Raw genomic sequence first — 18171 nt, forward strand, 5'->3', positions numbered from 1 at the left:
GTTTTAGGTTACTTTAAAAAAAAATATTCTGATCAAACATTGTCAAGGGTGAATTCACCTATTAATGAGCCTGATCAACTTCTGCCGCATGAAATGAATAAGCGTTTAAATATCTACGTCCATTCTGTATCAATGCATATACTTTGGGATCTACGGTTACTTCCTTATTGCCTGTCGTGTTTATGAGCAATCCTATAGGACCAATCACGTTCCACTGAGGTCGCAGCGCATGCTGCGTGTGTAGTCATGCAATGTCTGACCACATCTCAATGCTGTCTACGCTCAGCAGTTGAGTCAACTCAATACGGAGATAGCACAGCGCCACACTGAAACTGAGTCGGTAATATATTGTCCGTTGTTATTAGGCAATTGTTGTTGTTGTGCAGTGTTGTTTTGTGGTTCTTCGAGAGACTTGGTCAACAAATGTTTCAATGTTCTAGAGTTACTGCCGGCAGTTAAGATTTGTTACTAGTGTTAGGCTACAATGCGTGCGACGAGCACTCGGCATGTCGGGCTATCAACAGGTTGCAAACAAAACAGGCGAGTCAGTATGAAACATTGAGTTCACGCAGGCTCATGGACAACAATACTTTATGGAGAAGATTTAGTTATCTGATGGCAAATATTGTGTCAATCCACATGCGTTTTAACATACGAATATCCGACTACAACCATATCAGGTCATCCTTGTGGCATTCAGACTATAGCCTACGCAGTGTCTGTAAGCTATTTCCCTAAAACTAGTCTATTTATCCATTGAAAAACTGCAACACAGGATACATTAAACATTTTTAAGTTACTGTATTGGTTTGTGCTATAGCAGTCCGGAAAATTCAGGCAAACATTCAGGACGTTTTTGGCATGTCAGTGTTGCTCAGTGTCAACATTACGACAGCAGCTGAAGGACTGGAGTGTGTTTGTGTAGCGGAGGGGGCAGGAGCGCGCGGGGGGCACCAATGCGAGGGGGAGGGTAGTCCTGAAGGGTCCCTACTGCGACTTTGAATACTGTGTGTTGGGTAGGGATGGAGGCTTACCATTATGAAATATTTGACGGTGTGTGTATGGCTAGGGGTATTGACGGATCGTAGGTGTGTTAGTATGATGTGTGTCTGTGTGTGTTCTCTCATTTGCGTGTCTCACACCAACGGTTAACAATGCCCATCTTAAAGAGCGGGCGGGTGTATTCAAGCGAATTTACAACCCTGTCTAGAGACTTTGGTCGAGCATTGGGTCAGGGTTGGGAGAGGGGACCCATGGGTAGAACATTTCACTATTTTGTTCCCGTCTTTCCACCAATTTACTTTTCGTTCTCCCTTCTTTCACAATCTATCACCTCATCTTCCCATCCCTTTTTCTTTTTTACTGTCTTATAAAAGGATATGTAATCTACTCCTGCCCTCAATCATTTTTTATACTCCCTCATTTCTTATACTCTTGTCCTCCCTTCTGCACTTCTTGTTCTTAATTATCTGCTGCACTTAGTCTAGCACAATTTGTATGTCGCTTTGGATAAAAGTGTCCGCTAAATGAATACATGTAAAACTCTAAATGTAGTTACTCTACTAAATATATCTGTTAAGACAAAAGTCATTTTGTATCGCCAACCCTAGGTCTACCAAGCTTGATCGGTAAAATCTGTCTGAGGTCAAGAGAAGTGTGCGGTCATGCTGATTGAATCTTGAGGGGATCAGCGACGTGCAAGGTCATTGTGTGGTCGGTGTGGTCAATAAGCCGTTGTTTCAATGAAGTTGATAGGGAGATTAATAGAGACTTGTCGTAGCTACCCGCTTCAGCTGTGTGTTTGTTGAGTGCTTGGATACCTACTCCACAGCATTGGAAAAGTGGTTGTCTAACTCATATCCTCTTGACCTCCTCAGTCACCTGCGGGAAAAAAAAGAGGTGTGGGTTCATGGTCGTTTGTCTCTTCTAAATGATGCCTCTCAGGACAGGGTTGGGATTGCCTCGGGAAACAGGAAATTGAGCTGAAGTCGGAGAAACAGAGCCTGAATAATGTCACCAGTCATGGCTGTTTGCACAAACAAGCCAATCCTCTCCTGTCCACGAGGACTGTTTTGGTGCCAGTGTGTACAGTGAAGGGTGTACAGTAGGCTTTAGTGAAACCAAGCTTGGGTGTGCTGGCCAACAAACAAGGAAACGAGGAAGAGAGGAAGACAGGGGTACGAGGAGGACATGACAGATGGTGTTCCAAGTTCTGTAGTCTGTATTGCAAAGGCATGGAGAGCGAGATCCAGTGGAGAAGGGATTTGAGTCGTTTATCTCTGGGAAGGGTGGGAAACCGAAACGGGATGAGAGTGTGCAAAGGAGATAGAGAAAGAACAAGGCAAGACAGAAGGGCTGAACTAGTCGTTATTGTCTGTCATATCGTTAAAGAGGCTCTAAGTGTGTTTCCTTTCAGCAAGGAAATGTTTCCTGTTCTCTCTCTCTCTCTCTCTCTCTCTCTCTCTCTCTCTCTCTCTCTCTCTCTCTCTCTCTCTCTCTCTCTCTCTCTCTCTCTCTCTCTGTCTCTCCTGTCTCTCCTGTCTCTCTCTCCTCTCCTCTCTCTCTCTCCTCTCTCTCTCTCTCTCTCTCTCCCCTTCTCACTCTCAGTATTGACAGGATATTAGTGCTCACCCTTTGCACCCTGTGGGAAACTGGGTGATGGTTCTGAGTTCCAGCCTGTTTATTTCCTCTCTCTTGACCTTATGTTGTGTTGTCCTCCATCTTGAAAGGTATAATAGGAAAGATATTATCAGTAAAAAAATAAAAAATATATATATAAAATAAGCTAATGAGGTCCTATGAGAGTTGTTAAGAGAAACTTGAATTATGACAGCTCAGTGCCAGTTGAGTTATTTACATTTTTGGGAGCGATCCGCTACTTTACAGCCAATTATGTTCCAGCGGTGCTGTTCCAGGCAGAATGTTTGTCTAAGGAGAGGTGGGCTTTTTTCCTTGGCTTATTTCGTGAAACCACTATCAATCGAACTCGAGCTGGGAGAAAGCACACAAGTTCAAACTAAAATTGGGGGCGCTGTTTCTCTATCTCACTCACACTCTCTCACTCATACACAGTTACTTGGAAATGTGTATCTGTTCACATGATTTGCTGGACAATGACTTCATATCCTGACTATCAGTGATTCCCAAACATTGAGCAGTGGGGAAAGACCCATAAATCGCAGCTAATTCTGGTTTACAAGATTGACTAGAAATAGTAGACTGCTGATTTCAGTTCAAATTGACTAGAATTTCGACCAGATTTCAGATTTCTTTCAGATTTCTTTCAGATTTCTTTCAGATTTCTTTCAGATTTCTTTCAGATTTCTTTCAGATTTCTTTCAGATTTCTTTCAGATTTCTTTCAGATTTCTTTCAGAATTCTACCTCCTGCAGTTTGTTACCTGTATAGAACCATTAGTAAGTTACTGATCATTTAACATGGTTGACAAACCACCAATAGCTACTTGAGTCTTTGTTGTTGGTCAAGTACCCTATTCCAACCAACAGTTTCTCAGGCTCATCCCTTGGGACAGGAAGGCAATGATGTATTGTGATTGTAGTGAGTATCAGCTGTCTTCACAGTTACCCCGCGGGACTGTTGGTCTAGGCGGCTGTTAATGACAACATCACCTCTAATAAATGTCACAATGATTAATCGTTTCACCCCTAGGCTGGGAGAAACCTCCTTCCTAACCTTTAGACAAACAGCATTTGTAACATCTCTTTAGTTGTTTAGAGACAAATACCATGTCACATATAGACTTGATAGATAGGCGTGCATTACTCATTGCAGCTATAGTCAAGTTTACTCTGGAACAACGTATTAATGTGTTTTTTCTTCTCTGTTTCCTTACTAGTTTCCTGACAAGGCGGGAATGGATTTTAAGATGGATGTGAGGTTTGGGGACTCTCATTCTTAAAAAAACGTTTGCACTCACTCACACACACACACCCCCACACCCAACACAATCTAGGACGGCTCCATGGCCACTGATACCACGGGCAGAGTGGGGACTGGGAGAGTTGGCTGGGTGGCATTTCCTGATGAAGGTTTCCGGGCAACTGCAGAGCAGCAAATAACCGGTATGTGTTCAAAATATAAAACATTTGCAATAAGACTTAGTTTTCAGGGAAATGACACTGTGATTAACTAGCTGATACTACTACCATATGTACTTAACCCTTACACCCCTCCCCAATACTGTGTTCCTACAGTTTTGGCCTAACATTTAATACCAATTTCTAACATTGAAATTCCTATGTACCTACAATGGTTTTACTATATTTATTGCAATGTAGTTACAGTAAATGTAAATGTGTAAAGACCAATTCTGGCCTCATCGGTTAAATATCTAGTTAGTGTTTCTGATGATGATAGTTTTGCCAATATCTGCCACAATGAATCAATCCGCCATATTGGAAATGGAACATACAAAATCAGGGCCTACCGATGGCTAACAATGGCTCGTGTGCATTTAGTACATTGAGAATCTAGTGTGACGCATTGTGTGTGCATTAGTGTATGTGCACATCTGCGCTAGTGTCTGCATGTGTAATAGTGAGGTTTGCCACACAAATGTGTACCTCTATCTCTAGGCTCCTATGCTGTCCTTTCTCCTCACCATCAAATGCCTTCAAGAGTTGGAAAGAGGAAAATAACATCACATTATGCAAATATTGAATGCATTATGAAGTAGATGCTTGAATAAATAAAAGCTTCATGTCCTTTATGGGTGTACTGCCTGCCAGGGCTTAGACAACCACACCGTTTCTTGTCTATGATTGTAAATAATGTTAATATAACTCAATTCTTTCATAGTTGTTTGTTGTTATTGTTAGTGAGATGCAATTTCATTTGATCAGGGTTGTTGGCCAATTATTTTTATCCCACAATTCACTGTGTCTCTCAGACATGAGTAGCAGGCCAAGCTCCGCCCCCGTGGACACTTCCTCCTCTATAGAGCCTGTGGCCCCGCCTCCCCAACAGAATGCCTGGGTCCTATTTGATGAGAAGCCCTGGCTCTCCCCAGTTCCTCAGAAGCAGGTGAAAGGTATGAACCGGATGCATTCCGTACATTTTGCATTCACAGAGGAAAATTGTTTTGTGTTGAAAACTTTTACGGCCTAACAGTGGTCAGACGGTGATTTCTGTTACCCTCTCTGATGAATGTCTCTTCCCTTTTCACCACCATGGTCAGTAAAGGATATTAGCACACAAAATGGTGGAAATTTCTCTGCTCCATAATGCGTATTTTTGGGCATTTAACACAAGTCTGTCTTTGCAAAAGAGACTTTGGTATCACTTGACACCACACAGACATTCCAAGTCTCCCAGCAGTTCCAGGAGTTTCCCACATTTTAATGTCGGTTCCCGGACGCCCGCAAACTGTATACAATATCCCGGCAATATTTTATTTGTATTTTGTAGAGTTTCCATCAGGGCACAATAAGAGATGGGAGGACTTGTGGGAGTGGCCTGAGGTGACCCGTCTAGAGAGCCAATCAGCCACGTAGGAAAGGGAAGAAGATGGAGGACGACATGTATTCCCCTTCCTAACAAAACAAACGGGCAGCCCCGTAAGCATTGCACTCACTCATTACAGTAGTTGCGGTTTGGCATTCAGAGGGGCTAACTTGTAGGGGTTTTGGCCTCCGTCTCGAAATCTTCATTTTCTGTCTTTGTCAGCTACATCCTTCTCTGCGTTTTCCACTGGTGGTGGGCATAGGGTTCTCCAGCGATGAACACCGGCAAGGACAAATGTCGGTTGTTGTTGATCCAGTGAAACGGGGGTTTTGATCAATGCGCCCTGCTTTGCGGCTTTAAGCCACAAATTCCCGCAGCTGGCCCCAGTGCCAGTGCAGGAGCATGCAGGCCATACTCAACACTAGCACGCCTCCAGCTAGGAGGGCAAAGTCAATCCCATACCAGCCTGGCCGGTGGAAGAGCAGGAAAGGGTTATTGACTTACTTATATTTATCAGATATTTGGGAGTTCCATATGGAACAACACCATTTAAAAGGTTGCCGTTCGGATTCGGATGAATTGAACTAAATCTAGAAATGGAACCTAGGAATGGAATGGAAGATGTTTCCAGATCTGGAATTGAGCCCAAATGCAGAAATGGAATTGAGCTCTCACCCATTTAGGGCACCTGTTCTATGACACATTCAGTCAGTATGTTTTCAACAAAGCCGGTGTGCATACTTAAAATGAAGTAGTATTAAAAGTTATATAATACATTGTACTTTCTGTCATGAAAAACCATGAATGAGCACTATTAATAATCGGTTAATCGGTCCTTATAGGTTTTTTTCAATAGGTTCAATTCAATTTTTTGTCTAGCCAGGTTGCTGTAGCAAGGAAAGCTTTGCTCAGTGAAGTTTTCACTCTATTGAGAATGTGCATGCTTTGAAAAATTATAAAGTTCTTAATATGGAGCCCAGGCCAGTTATTACTAACCCAACATTCTATCACATATTGTTGTGCCTCCCTAATTATACTTGCCAGGCAAGTATACAGCAAGGCAAGTTCTGTTTACTCCTTGCCTTAAGCACACACAGCATTCAAGCTTCATTTTAATGGGGGAAAGTTTGAAACTTGAAATTAATGGTGTGTCCAGTGCTTTGTTGTATGTGGTGATTTAAAACGATGGTTTTCTTTACCATTTGAGCTACATAGTTTGTGTTGTGTGTGTGTGTGTGTTTCGTACTAGCACAAACTTGTTTTTCTGTCTCTTCCTTACAGGTCCCAGAACCAGCTTGTGTTCATTGGCCAGTTTCTGGAGTGCCGTGCCCTCCTCTGAAAGCACCTGGGCCACCCAATCAGAATTGAGCTCAGTCAGTATGGGGGCATCGTCCTGCGACCTGCCCTCCCTAAACGCAGAGGACACCCCCGACGGGACCTCATCACGACCACAGTCACGCAGTAAGCGCACACACACACGGATAACTCTGTTATCCAATTGAAATCTTTGCCCCTCGGGTGTGTTCTTTCAGACAGGAAACAGACTAGGCTAATTCATCCCAAAGGACTAGAATGCCCATTCTCAAACACACACACACACACACACACACTTCAAACACCACACACTCCTCTGGCTCTCTCTCTGACTCAGCACTGACACACACTTGAACAACCACTCCCTCTCTCCACACACAGAGAAAACAAAGAGGAGGGAACTAAAATCCTAGGGTCCAAATTCTTTAATACCTATAGGGTTTAAATTCTCTCATACCCCACCTTATCCCATTGGCTAAGGTGGGGTAGAGGACACACTAGAATGAGGTTTCTGTGTAGTGTGTGTGTGTGTGTATGTGTGCTGCTGCATTTGCGCTTGTGCATGCACAGGTGGGTGTGTATGTGCGTGTGCACCTATTGACAGGTTTATGGCTTTCTGTTGTATGCTCTTGACCGTAACAGCAGAAATAATATTGGATGCTGGATGTCTGATCTGGACGTCTGCGCAATATCTGCTTGATGTATAGACTGGATGATATATCAGAGAGAATTTACTGTCCGTTTACATATACACACATATACACATACACACAGTGTCCTAGCAGATGGAGGTTAGAGGGGGAAGCGGCTTGACAAGTTTGATTTGTGACATGTTATGGGATTCTCTTCAGAAGCTATGTGTTTACTGCACAGAAATCATCTCCATAAACCTGTCCCACACACAACACTCACGTGAAAACCACTGGCGCCCACACACCTCACACATGCAGAAAAAATGGGAATGGAAGTCCCAAGTTTGCCATATCCAAATATACATATAAAACATTTGTGTGTGTTTTAAAGTTTGAATCAACTTTATGGAATAAGAGGGACTGAAAGTAAATCTGCCGGGAGAGGTGTTAAAGTTAAACAGTTCGGAAAATATAAATAGTATCCAAGTGGATGCACCAGATAGTGTAACAGTTAACTGATTCATTGTTTTCATATTTGCTGTTACATGCTGTTACGTTAACACTTGCTGTAATTGACCCAGGTTTGGCTAGTGTCCTGTTGTAAACAGCCTGGAGTGCTTGAAATACAGTACCCAGACTGACATCTGTTTTCAGCCCTCAATCACAGACGTGACATATGGCTTCCAAATGGTGAGGTTGTGTGTCACAGCTCAGAGAAGACACGCTAAAAAGACAGCAAGCTTAACACTCTTTTTGTGCGTGACCCATGGTTCACCCCCACTTCAACACCTGTTGTTGCCACACACACCCACACACACACATAGTCTGGCAAGAGGTGGCACCCACATAATTGTTTCATGTTGCACTGAACTTTGATTTTGCTGCACTGTACTATGCACTACTTTAATTACGATATAACAGAACTGTAGCTGAGATATCGCTACTTTGCATTGTGGCTAGTAAATGGAGACCTTTCCTTGGCTCTGACCACCGTAAAACTGTTAGAACTATGCTCTTGGGGGACGTTCCAGAAGTGTTCATTAGCTTGATTTACGAGCATGTAGACATCAGGACCTGAACTCCCCTGCAGCCATCAGAGACTGGTAAGCTGCTTAGCGCTAAATCCCTCCAACACCCCCTTACCTTATGGCGACGACTCAACTACCACTACCCTGAGATATACGCACATCCTTACACACTGTATCTGCAAGCAGTCAGACAGAAAATATAACGGGTTGACTTAGGAAGGACAGATAGCTCCACAGCTTGGAATTAGCGAGGGAAGCAAAAGTTATCGATTTAAAAGCGAGACAGATTGCTCTGTCGACAGACTGTTTTCCACAGGTGGTCAGGTGAGAGGAAGGTAAGTGAGCAGGAGAAAAGCAGCCATCACATGAGAAGCTCTGAAAGTCATGGTCCAGAAATGAGGAAGTGAGCGATTAACAAGGAGAAGGGTGAAAAGGTGTGAGGAGAGAAGAGAAGACAAAGAAAGAGGGATAGAGAGAAAAGGGGAGTGCTAAAATGTTGGTAGAGACAAGTGGATAGGCTGCAGGTCCGCACACGCCTCTGTTCAAACATGCTCGGCCGCTGGTTAAATCACATGACTTTCTCAAAGCACAACAGGGAAAGAGGGAACTGTCTTCAAGCCTATAGTCAGCATATACACACACACGCACAAACCAATACACTTCTCTGATTACCGCTTCCTGGTGAGTTCTGTTTAAAAATTCTCAATGGATTTGTTATCATTCTTCTTCTACTCATTGATTGTACACGACTGGTGTGCTCATGATTGTGTACGATAAACGTCTGTGTGTGTGTGTACGTCTGTTTGTGGCTTCGGGAAATGTGAAGTATAACGCAATGAGTGTGAAGAGGGGCAAGAGTGAGTGCACTTTACTTTGGAGAGGAGTGGCAGCATGGGTAAACAATGGATGGCTTTTCTTTGTGTACTTGTCCTTGAGGAAGGGAACAAAGCACTTTTCTGTCAGGACAGGACTCTTTCAATATCTTACCAATTCTGTTCTAGTTACAGTATACACATTTTCCTCATAAGCGGTACTTTAGGTTGACTGAACTCATAACCAAACAGAAACTGCTAGACATGCAGTTTCATATCAGCCAACAAATGTCTAGTTTCCTTATTTGCTGTTTCCAAGAATGGTTAAGTCTGTGGGCTAGGCTGAAAGACAGGTTTGTATAGATTATTTTGTTTGTTTTATATTCCAAAATGCCGCCTAATGCTTTTTTGGAGCTCTCCCACTCGCGCCACTGTAAATCGCAGAGCTTTGTAGGTCTGCATTGTTGTGAGACATACCCAGATAAGCTGGTGCTTAGCAACACCGACAAGCCTTTTCGACAAGATTCTCAGAGAAGTTTTGTTCAGTAAAGCTCTCCCAATCCCATTAAGCACAATACTCTTTTTTTTTTTTTTCTTGCACTGGACACCAAAATTATGTGTTTATGCGTAGACACGTGCGCGTGCAGAAGTGTGCGCGAAAATTGCTCACTGCACAATAAAGCCCAAACTGGTCAGGATTAGATATGAATGACCTTCTTTGTTTGGCAGTTTCACTGCTTCTGTAAGTTTCCACTTTCCCCAGTGCTTTCCCAGAAGCATCCCAGTGCCTGTGTTTCTGTCTCGTCTCCCCGTGCCTCAACATGAAGAGACTTGCAAAACCCTCCTGACCGCTACAGAGGGAGCCTAGTTTGCATATTTCTGCTATGTTGTCTCCAGCACTTGAAAGAGTATCTCCCCTCAAACGGTACCCAATAAAACGGTACCCAACTTCTCAGTTGTCAATAACAAATCCTCACATACTGTGTTAGTCCTATTCCGTTCAATTAAACTGGTATTGGAGATTTGGTGAGTCAGTGACGAGTGAAATCATCTGAAAAGAATGATCAGGTAACAGGCTTAATGCACCCATTGAGATGGTTTCACCTGAGAGTTTCCCATGGTTGTTTTTTTCCCAAAGAGTGTCAGTGTAAGTCAGTTATCAACATAGTTTTGGAGTCCTCGAGTGGCCTTGGGTGAGGTGTGGGTATAGGTGGGTCTCTACTTGGTCACCGTGTATGCTTGTTTGCTGGGTGTGTTTGTCCACAGAGCAGGAATATGTCATGTATTTACGTCCCTTTGCAAATAATATCTCTTCATGTGTGGTCTGGTGTGTTTGGGCAAAAGTGTGTGTGTGGTATTCAGCGATCGCATTAGTGTACCCCACTTGTAATTAGTTTCCCACCCTCGTACAGGCTTCTGACGCGCTTCCCCAGCTGAGTGTTGTGCTCCCAGAGAGGGCATTCATCCAGCCCCTCCCCCCCCCCCCCCCCCCCCCGTTTCTTTGTTAAAATGGTAAAAGGCACAGAGGAACGTGGTACAGAGCACTGGCGCCTAGCAACAGGTAAAGAAGTGTGCTTTCACTCAGGGAGAAAGATGGCTACTTTCTGAATAAATGGCCAAAATGGAGAGAGTTCTAATGGATAGAAGCCATTCTGTTCGTAAAAAAAAAAATTCAGCATTGGAAGTAGAAAAACAAACTAGTTCTCCAAAAGGTCCTTGAGAAGGTGACGAACGTGTAGAAAAAGATAATGGCGGCACTGTCAGGTTTCTAGATGTTTAATCTAGAACAGTACATCAACACTTTTGTTTGTGCCTGTTTTAAAATAGACATAGAAAGAACGAGGAACATTTACAGTTGAGCTTGACTCCGATTGTAAACCACTGCATAGGTACTTAAAAAATAATCTGCGACCAGATATGTGTCTTCTTTCATAGTACCAGTTCTACAAAATAAGCTGAAGGACGATGCAAACTGACTTTGTGCGTGTGTATTGTTATTATGGTGCATAGGAGCAAGTGCTCACTTTAGAAGCGTCCATGGTTGCTGACACATGCCCCTACACCAACCCTCTTAGTCAGCATAGCTATTGTGACACCGAAACACGCCCACATACTCCATGTTGATGCTTGCTCACAAACTGGCACCAAGGCATGCTTTGCGCACACACATACTGTACATACACATCAATATACACATTTACATTTACATTTAGTCATTTAGCAGACGCTCTTATCCAGAGCGACTTACAGTAAGTACAGGGACATTCCCCCGAGGCAAGTAGGGTGAAGTGCCTTGCCCAAGGACACAATGTCAGTTGGCATGACTGGGAATCGAACTGGCAACCTTCGGATTACTAGTCCGACTCCCTCACCGCTCAGACACCTGACTCCCATACACACATACTTTTAGTTTGAGTTTTTGTTATGGAGGCCGCATGCGCTGTTTAGACCACAATGGTTTAACACGTCTCCTGTTGTTGAGGAATAGATGAACAGTCCTTGTTGCTATTTGGAACCAAAGAGTGCACTTTTTGTGTGGTTTTATAGGGAGATTGCATTAGGCAAACGTATGTGTTGTGAGTGTGTGTGTCTGCGCCCGTCTGTGCCCATTGAACTGTCTGTGTGTTGGCAGTGTGTCGTGGCTTGTCGATGGAAAAACCATCATGGTTTCGCTTTATCTTACATTTGTTTCTTGGACTCATATTGGTCGATGTTGAAAACAGGATGTCTTCATTTTACAATTTTGACACCAGTAATTCATGTGCATTTCCTTTTTCTTTTGACAGATTCCTCCATCTTTGCAGATGATGAAGGTATAGACATGGACTCCATAAGCTGGACTTCCAACAACAAACAAATACACGGGCCTTCGGAAACCACCTTCAACCATCGCTTATCCACCTGGGTAACCTTCGACGATGATGAGGAGCAGCCTCATCAGCAGCGCCCTGAGATGCCATCTCATATCAAACTGGACAATACCCACCACAGCCCTCTCCAGGATGGCAACAGCAACCACATTGGGGTCCCTGTCCGGAACCAGAAGCAAAACCATGCTTGTGAGCTCCGTCTGTTGGGTCTCACTCCAGATGGTTCCACAACAACAGCACTTGACCCACTTCTTAAGAATAGCACCCCCTACAATAAGAAGAACCCGTTCCTGGATGAAGAATTAACCAATCTCCAGCCCTCTCCCATCAACCCTTTCAGCTCCTACTTTGATTGTAAACCGGATCTGGGCGGTACTGAGGAAATGCGGTCGACAACAGACAGTAAAGGCACAGGTCTGGAACGTTCGTGTTCCTTTTCACCGTTCTTCAAATCCCACAATTTGGATGCCCCACAGGAGCCCGCTTTATTCTTCCCCTCAGAGAGTGAACCCGTCGGTTGGAGCCGGAGGGGAGAAGGAGGACAGACGCTGGTCTTTGACCGTCCTTCCCCAGACTGCCTGGACTTAAACCCACTCAAGAACCTTCACATCTCCGATCCGGACGATCCAGGAAGCCCAACCCTTCCCGATGACCTGTTGGAAGAGGAGGAGGAGGAGGAAGGCAGGCCAGAGGGAACAGAGAGGGGGGAGGAGGAGATCCCATACCAGCCGGACCACATGAACCCCCGGGAGGGCTGGACCATGCTCCTCCGCATCCCGGAGAAGAAGAACATCATGTCTTCCCGCCACTGGGGACCCATTTACGTCCGTCTGTCTGACGAGGGAGTCCTGCAACTCTTCTACGAGCGGGGTCTGGACAAACCCTTCCGGACCGTCACGCTGAATCCCAATCACGAGGTGTCAGAGCATCGCCTCCAGAGCTATGAAGAGACGAGCAGAGTCCACACCCTCAGCGTGGACCTCGTCCAATACCGCGAGAGGAGGCGCCTCCAGCCAAAGTCGTCCGTCGCCCATCAGCCAATCCGGGAGCAGCTGGTGAAGCTGGGCACCACCTGCTACCAAGACTACCTGAGCTTCCGCCACGCGGTCGTGGAAGTGCTGCGGCGGTTGCCGTCGCCAGCCGCCGCGAGGGAATCTCCAGGGCTAACCTCGCCTGTCGGGAGCAGTCTCTCCGAGGAGGAGATCCAGGTGGAGGTGAGGGACGACTTCTACGGGACCGTTGGCGAAGGAGACGGGAGGATTCGGGAGCAGTTGGTGATCACGCGCGTGCACGTCCTGGCGTTCCTCTCCGGCTCCCCTGGCTGCAGCCTGGGACTCAACGATGTTCAGGTAGGCCTCCGATTGGGAGTGTGCATAGCTCTGGGTTTTTTGGGGTTACGATAATGAGGTATTCTTAGTTATTGAGGCTGCATAAATAAAGAGGGAAGTACATACGATACACAAACAGTAACTACAAACCGCGTGTTGAGCAATTCAGCTAGCATTCAGCTAATGAGTCGGATTGAAACTTGTGTTTGAATTCTAAACTCTGGAGAGGAACACTGGTTTCCAGGTCAAAGGGAAAGAGGTGGTGTCCAGACATGACATCATCCCCAACAGCACGACGAGATGGATCCGCTTACGGGACTGGGAGCTGAACGACGAGCACGCGGACGAGTTAAACTTCCTGTCCTCCCACGCCGTCACCTTCACCCCTCCTTCCTGTCGGCGTTTTGAGCTGCTGCGCTTCCGTACGGCCTTCGCCGAGAAGACCCTCCCCTTCACACTGCGCACTGTCGCCACTATCCGCGGAGCGGAGATCACCCTCCAGTCTTGGCTGCTGATGTCACAGGGCTTCTCCTCCAATCGAGACACACTCAACCTGATCCCCTGCGAGAATGTAGCGGTATGGCCCGTAACGTGATGTCTGCTCACAATGACGTGGCAATACTGTACCACAATAGCTCATTTCTTTTCGCCTTTATGCTTTGCTTGTTTTTAAATCCATGCACCTGAAAAAAATCAAAGTTTGTTGACTGACGTTGTTAACCATAGAATCTAATTGTGACTTTTAATGCCCAATCTCGTAGGTGCGTTATCCCATTCCAGAGATCTGGGCCAAGAACTTCAAGCGGGAGGGGGTCATGGGAGAAAGGTCACTGAAGGCCCGTTTCAACAAGGGGGCCAGCTTCGGCACGGCCAGCACTTCAGGATCGGAGCCTGTGATGAGGGTCACACTGGGAACGGCCAAGTACGAGCAGGCCTTCAAAGCTGTGGTGTGGAGGATCAGCCGCTTACCTGACAAGAACTCAGGTAAGGAACGGAAGGTCTGCGATTTTCAGTCTCAGGGACAGTCATCAGGGCATCCGAAAAGAGTCTCAAATCAGTTCTACTGCGAGAGCTGTCGGCAGACATTCTCAATTTATAACTGACACCAGTAGATTCTTTTAAAATCTCTGTCAGCTGTTGTTGCACCTTTTCTCAGTCCTTGAAGGTGTTATCCTTAATATCTGACTGATATTTCACTGTTAAAATGACTAATGTTACTTAACCCCGTTTAGGGGCATCACTAGATGTTAGTCGTCTCAATTTCATATTTCTGGCAGGGGCACGACAGTGAGATGATAAACATTCATCTGTTGCTGCTGTCACATCCATGCTCAGGCTCTGTCAATAGTCCTCGCCAGAGGGTCTGTCAATGAAATCTGTGTGTGTGTGTGTGTGCGTGTGTGTGTGTGTGTGTGTGTGTGCGTGCACATGTGCACACTAACTCTTTGCGTTGGTATGTCTCCGTTAGAATGCCTGTCCCTCTAGGCCCATTTCAATAGTCGTCAGCATGGCTGCCTGCTCTGTTTGCTGATAGGCTAGACAAAGCCCTAGCTGTCACAATTAGTTACCTCACAAACCCATAGGGCTGTCCTCTCTTTTGTAGGCCCTCTCCCCTTTTCGTCTGTCCTCCTCTCTCCCCCTTGTTCTCTTACGCTACAGTGCCAAGCCTGCCTCCTCATTCCTCCTCTACTGAAACGTTCCTGTTTCTCCTCCCTCTCTTTTGTGCACCCCGTCTGTCTGCCTTGCCCTTTACTCTATTTTGTTCTGGTCTTTTTGTGTTCCACATAAACCATCTCTTTCTTTTTGTTCAGTCATCTTTCTCCTCTCAGGGCATTTATCTGTGATATTTGCCTGATAATGTCTGCTTTTAAGATGGTAGTAGCTTCAGCCATACACTGAAGCAGTCTCTGCATGGCCTTGCAATACCCGGTGCTCTATTTGATTGGTAGTATCAAAGTCATCCAAACAGCCCAATGCTTCCATGAACCATGTTTTCTCCCCCCACCCTACCCCACTTGTCCAGCAATGGGTCACCCTCACACATTCTTCTGCCGCCTGGAGCTGGGCTCAGACAGGGAGGTACCAGACACGCTGCAGAAACACCTGGAGGTGGAGTTTGACATGCCGGCAGCATCCGCTTCCAAAGCCACGGTCCGCTCCCTCTCGGTCGGGGAGAGAACTGATGTGAAGAAGTGGGTCAACTACAGATCGCACTACTATTACCAGGTACCTGTGGGTGTTTGTGCGTTGGGGCGGCGCAGACAAGGGAGAGACATTGTGCATGTGGGATGTATGTTATACCTCGTGTGTGTGTGTATATATATCGAGTTCTAAAAAGGGGTTTGTCTTGGGCTTTGGTAAAAAGGTCTCGTAGTTGAACAGCTACTTTTCTCTCTCACGAGCACTGGGCGTCCACCTCAGCCTTCCGTCTCTGCTGCAGGAGTCATCTTCTCTCTTTACAGTCTAAATATTGTTATTAGAGTTCCATCTGTTTTCCCATAAACGGTTGTTGACACTGTGCACCAGCACAAACCGCAATTAACCTAACAACCGTGGTTGGTTATCTGTCAGGGAATCTGAGACTAGACGGACCTATATCTTAAGTTAGAGCATCAACAAGACATTTGAGATGACCTACTGTACTTGTGTTCATAATAGTAGAGTGCTTTAATGAACTGTCACTAATGGCAGATGGTTTCCACAAGTTCTATTGAGTGGCAGGTGCTGGTTTTAGCCAGGTCAGAGCAACAAAGATTTGATTTGAGGTCAAACCTCGGGTGTGCTAATGTTTATGCCTTCACTGCCCCCACCTGAAGCAACTTGGGCTACACAAGGTCACTTCGGAAAGGTTTTATATATTCCTCTACAGTGCTCTCCCACCTAATCTACCTGCATCATTGGAGTTCATTTAGCACCACTGGAAATAAAGACATAAGATGTGAAATTTAAAGAAACAAACCGAAAAAAGCAGTATATATTGATATTTGCGCCTGTGTTTGTTGGGTTAGGTTTGTTGGTTGATATGGGCCGTTATTGCCACCTTGTGGTCACAAATCTAACTTGAACATTATTCATACAACACATTTTTACTCTACTTTGCACATTGTACATTTACAGTTAGGGCCAATAATTGGACAAGTTTTGTTATTTTGGCTATTTACCAAAATGTATTAAAGTTTCAGTTAAATAACGAATACAGGCTTAAAATGCAGTCTCAGCTTCAATTTGAGGATATTCACATCCAAATAGAAAGGAGGGTTGAGGAATTACAGCTCTATATGTAGCCCCCTTTTCAAGGGACCAAAAGTAATTGGACAATTGACTCAAACTGTTTCATGGACAGGTGTGGGATATTCTTTATTATTTCTTCATCAATTAAGCAGGGAAAGGTCTGGAAAGGTAATGGATTCCAGGTGTGGCATTTGCAGATGGAAGCTGTTGCTTAATATGATCATCTGACTGATCATATTCTGAGCATTATTGTAAATAAAAGTATATCCTCTCCCTCTTCCTACAGGTACCCATAGAGCAGAAGAGAGACATCACTAATGGCAGCCCGACACAGGACCAGCCTGGAGAATGTGTGCAGCAGTGAAGAGAAAAAAAAAAACAGGACTGTCTGGATACAGAAATGGAAGCTTAGAGCAGAAAACAATGGTTGGATGGATGTCAGAATTTACAATGCCACATGAGAAGGGGGAGGGTGAGTCACTTTTGCACTTTGAACTTCGAACAGCAGGACTGGAGGAGGATTTCTTTGTGTTTGGACTCACCTGAAGGTAGTCTAGAAATTCTGAGGGTTCTATCAAGGTTCTTGATTCGATCTTTTGTTTCTTTGTTATACGGTCCACTTGGTGTTACTGAGAGAAGCTGTTTGTTTTATACGACAATTAACTTATTTTGAATGGATCCAAGTCGTCTCGTTTCGTCACGTGCCAGGGGAGACGTTGCTGAGCAGAAAGTCACCTTTGCTCGTGATCAACCAATTGGATGCTTTCAACAGATGGAAAGGTATTATGAACTGTATGTTGTGACGGAATTGGTTCTAGTGTTGCTTTATCTTGTTCCCAGCCTTACAGTGTCGTAATGGTGGAATATAGTATGTGTGTCAGTAACTCATCAGGTTTACATAATTCAAGGGATAATGATGAAAATGACCTTTGTTCTTTAGTCAATAGGTAATTAGTCTTAACATGAGTAGAGAGATGACAGGCAGAGTAACTAAAACTTGGCTAATGTTGCAAAACAATTGTATGCAAAAGTTTAAAGGTTTTGACTGAAAATTTATCATTCATGGACAGCTATGTCTCCTGTGTTCTAAAGCCTTCCTCGAGAACGTCAGTGTGACTGTTTCCAGAGGAAGAATTAAACAAACTAAGAAGTTACTTGACAAATAATGCCTTAACACTAAAATCCTGAATCCTCATTTCAAAATTGTGTGCATGGGCTTGAAGACAGTACATGTTATTGAATTTTTTGAGGTGTTTGGTGTGGAAATTTGACATGTAATGTTTAATGTCCATCTACTACTAATGGAATTTGTGTAAGATACTGAATGAACAGTTGCCCTTGAATTTATTAAAGGTCTACAAATGGATGTTAATGTGTATTTTGCACTATTGTTGCTATCTTTGTGGCAAAATCTCTTACCCTGCTGACTTTGATGTTAATAAAATGAGTCATATGAATAACTAATGACAACTAAAAGAACAGACTACTTCTAA

General features: G+C 44.6%; 1 protein-coding gene across 2 annotated transcripts; it reads left to right on the top strand.

The window, feature by feature from the left end:
• The first annotated feature begins 279 nt into the window (after positions 1-279).
• On the top strand, positions 280-18116 carry ston2 (stonin 2). 2 transcript variants are annotated; one of them, XM_067243958.1, is made up of 9 exons: positions 280-340; positions 3857-4082; positions 4910-5050; positions 6745-6924; positions 12036-13468; positions 13692-14024; positions 14209-14431; positions 15471-15673; positions 16965-18116. In XM_067243958.1, the coding sequence occupies exons 2-9, from the start codon at positions 3983-3985 to the stop codon at positions 17040-17042; spliced, it is 2691 nt and encodes an 896-aa protein (XP_067100059.1). In that variant the 5' UTR covers positions 280-340; positions 3857-3982; the 3' UTR covers positions 17043-18116. The 2 variants fall into 2 exon arrangements, with proteins under 2 accessions (XP_067100059.1, XP_067100060.1); XM_067243959.1 differs by lacking the exons at positions 280-340; positions 3857-4082; positions 4910-5050; positions 6745-6924 and adding an exon at positions 9082-9118.
• The last annotated feature ends 55 nt before the right edge of the window (positions 18117-18171 follow it).

This window comes from Osmerus mordax, chromosome 9, assembly GCF_038355195.1.
Source record: "Osmerus mordax isolate fOsmMor3 chromosome 9, fOsmMor3.pri, whole genome shotgun sequence".
Classification (NCBI taxonomy): Eukaryota; Metazoa; Chordata; class Actinopteri; order Osmeriformes; family Osmeridae; genus Osmerus; species Osmerus mordax.

What these genes read in the sequence shown, in the direction of transcription:
- ston2 (XM_067243958.1), top strand. Translation starts at nt 3,983, where the DNA reads ATGGCCACTGATACCACGGGCAGAGTGGGGACTGGGAGAGTTGGCTGG. An exon ending in TCCTCAGAAGCAGGTGAAAG is followed by an intron (nt 5,051 to 6,744) that starts GTATGAACCGGA and finishes TCTTCCTTACAG; the next exon opens with GTCCCAGAACCAGCTTGTGT. An exon ending in ATCACGACCACAGTCACGCA is followed by an intron (nt 6,925 to 12,035) that starts GTAAGCGCACAC and finishes TTCTTTTGACAG; the next exon opens with ATTCCTCCATCTTTGCAGAT.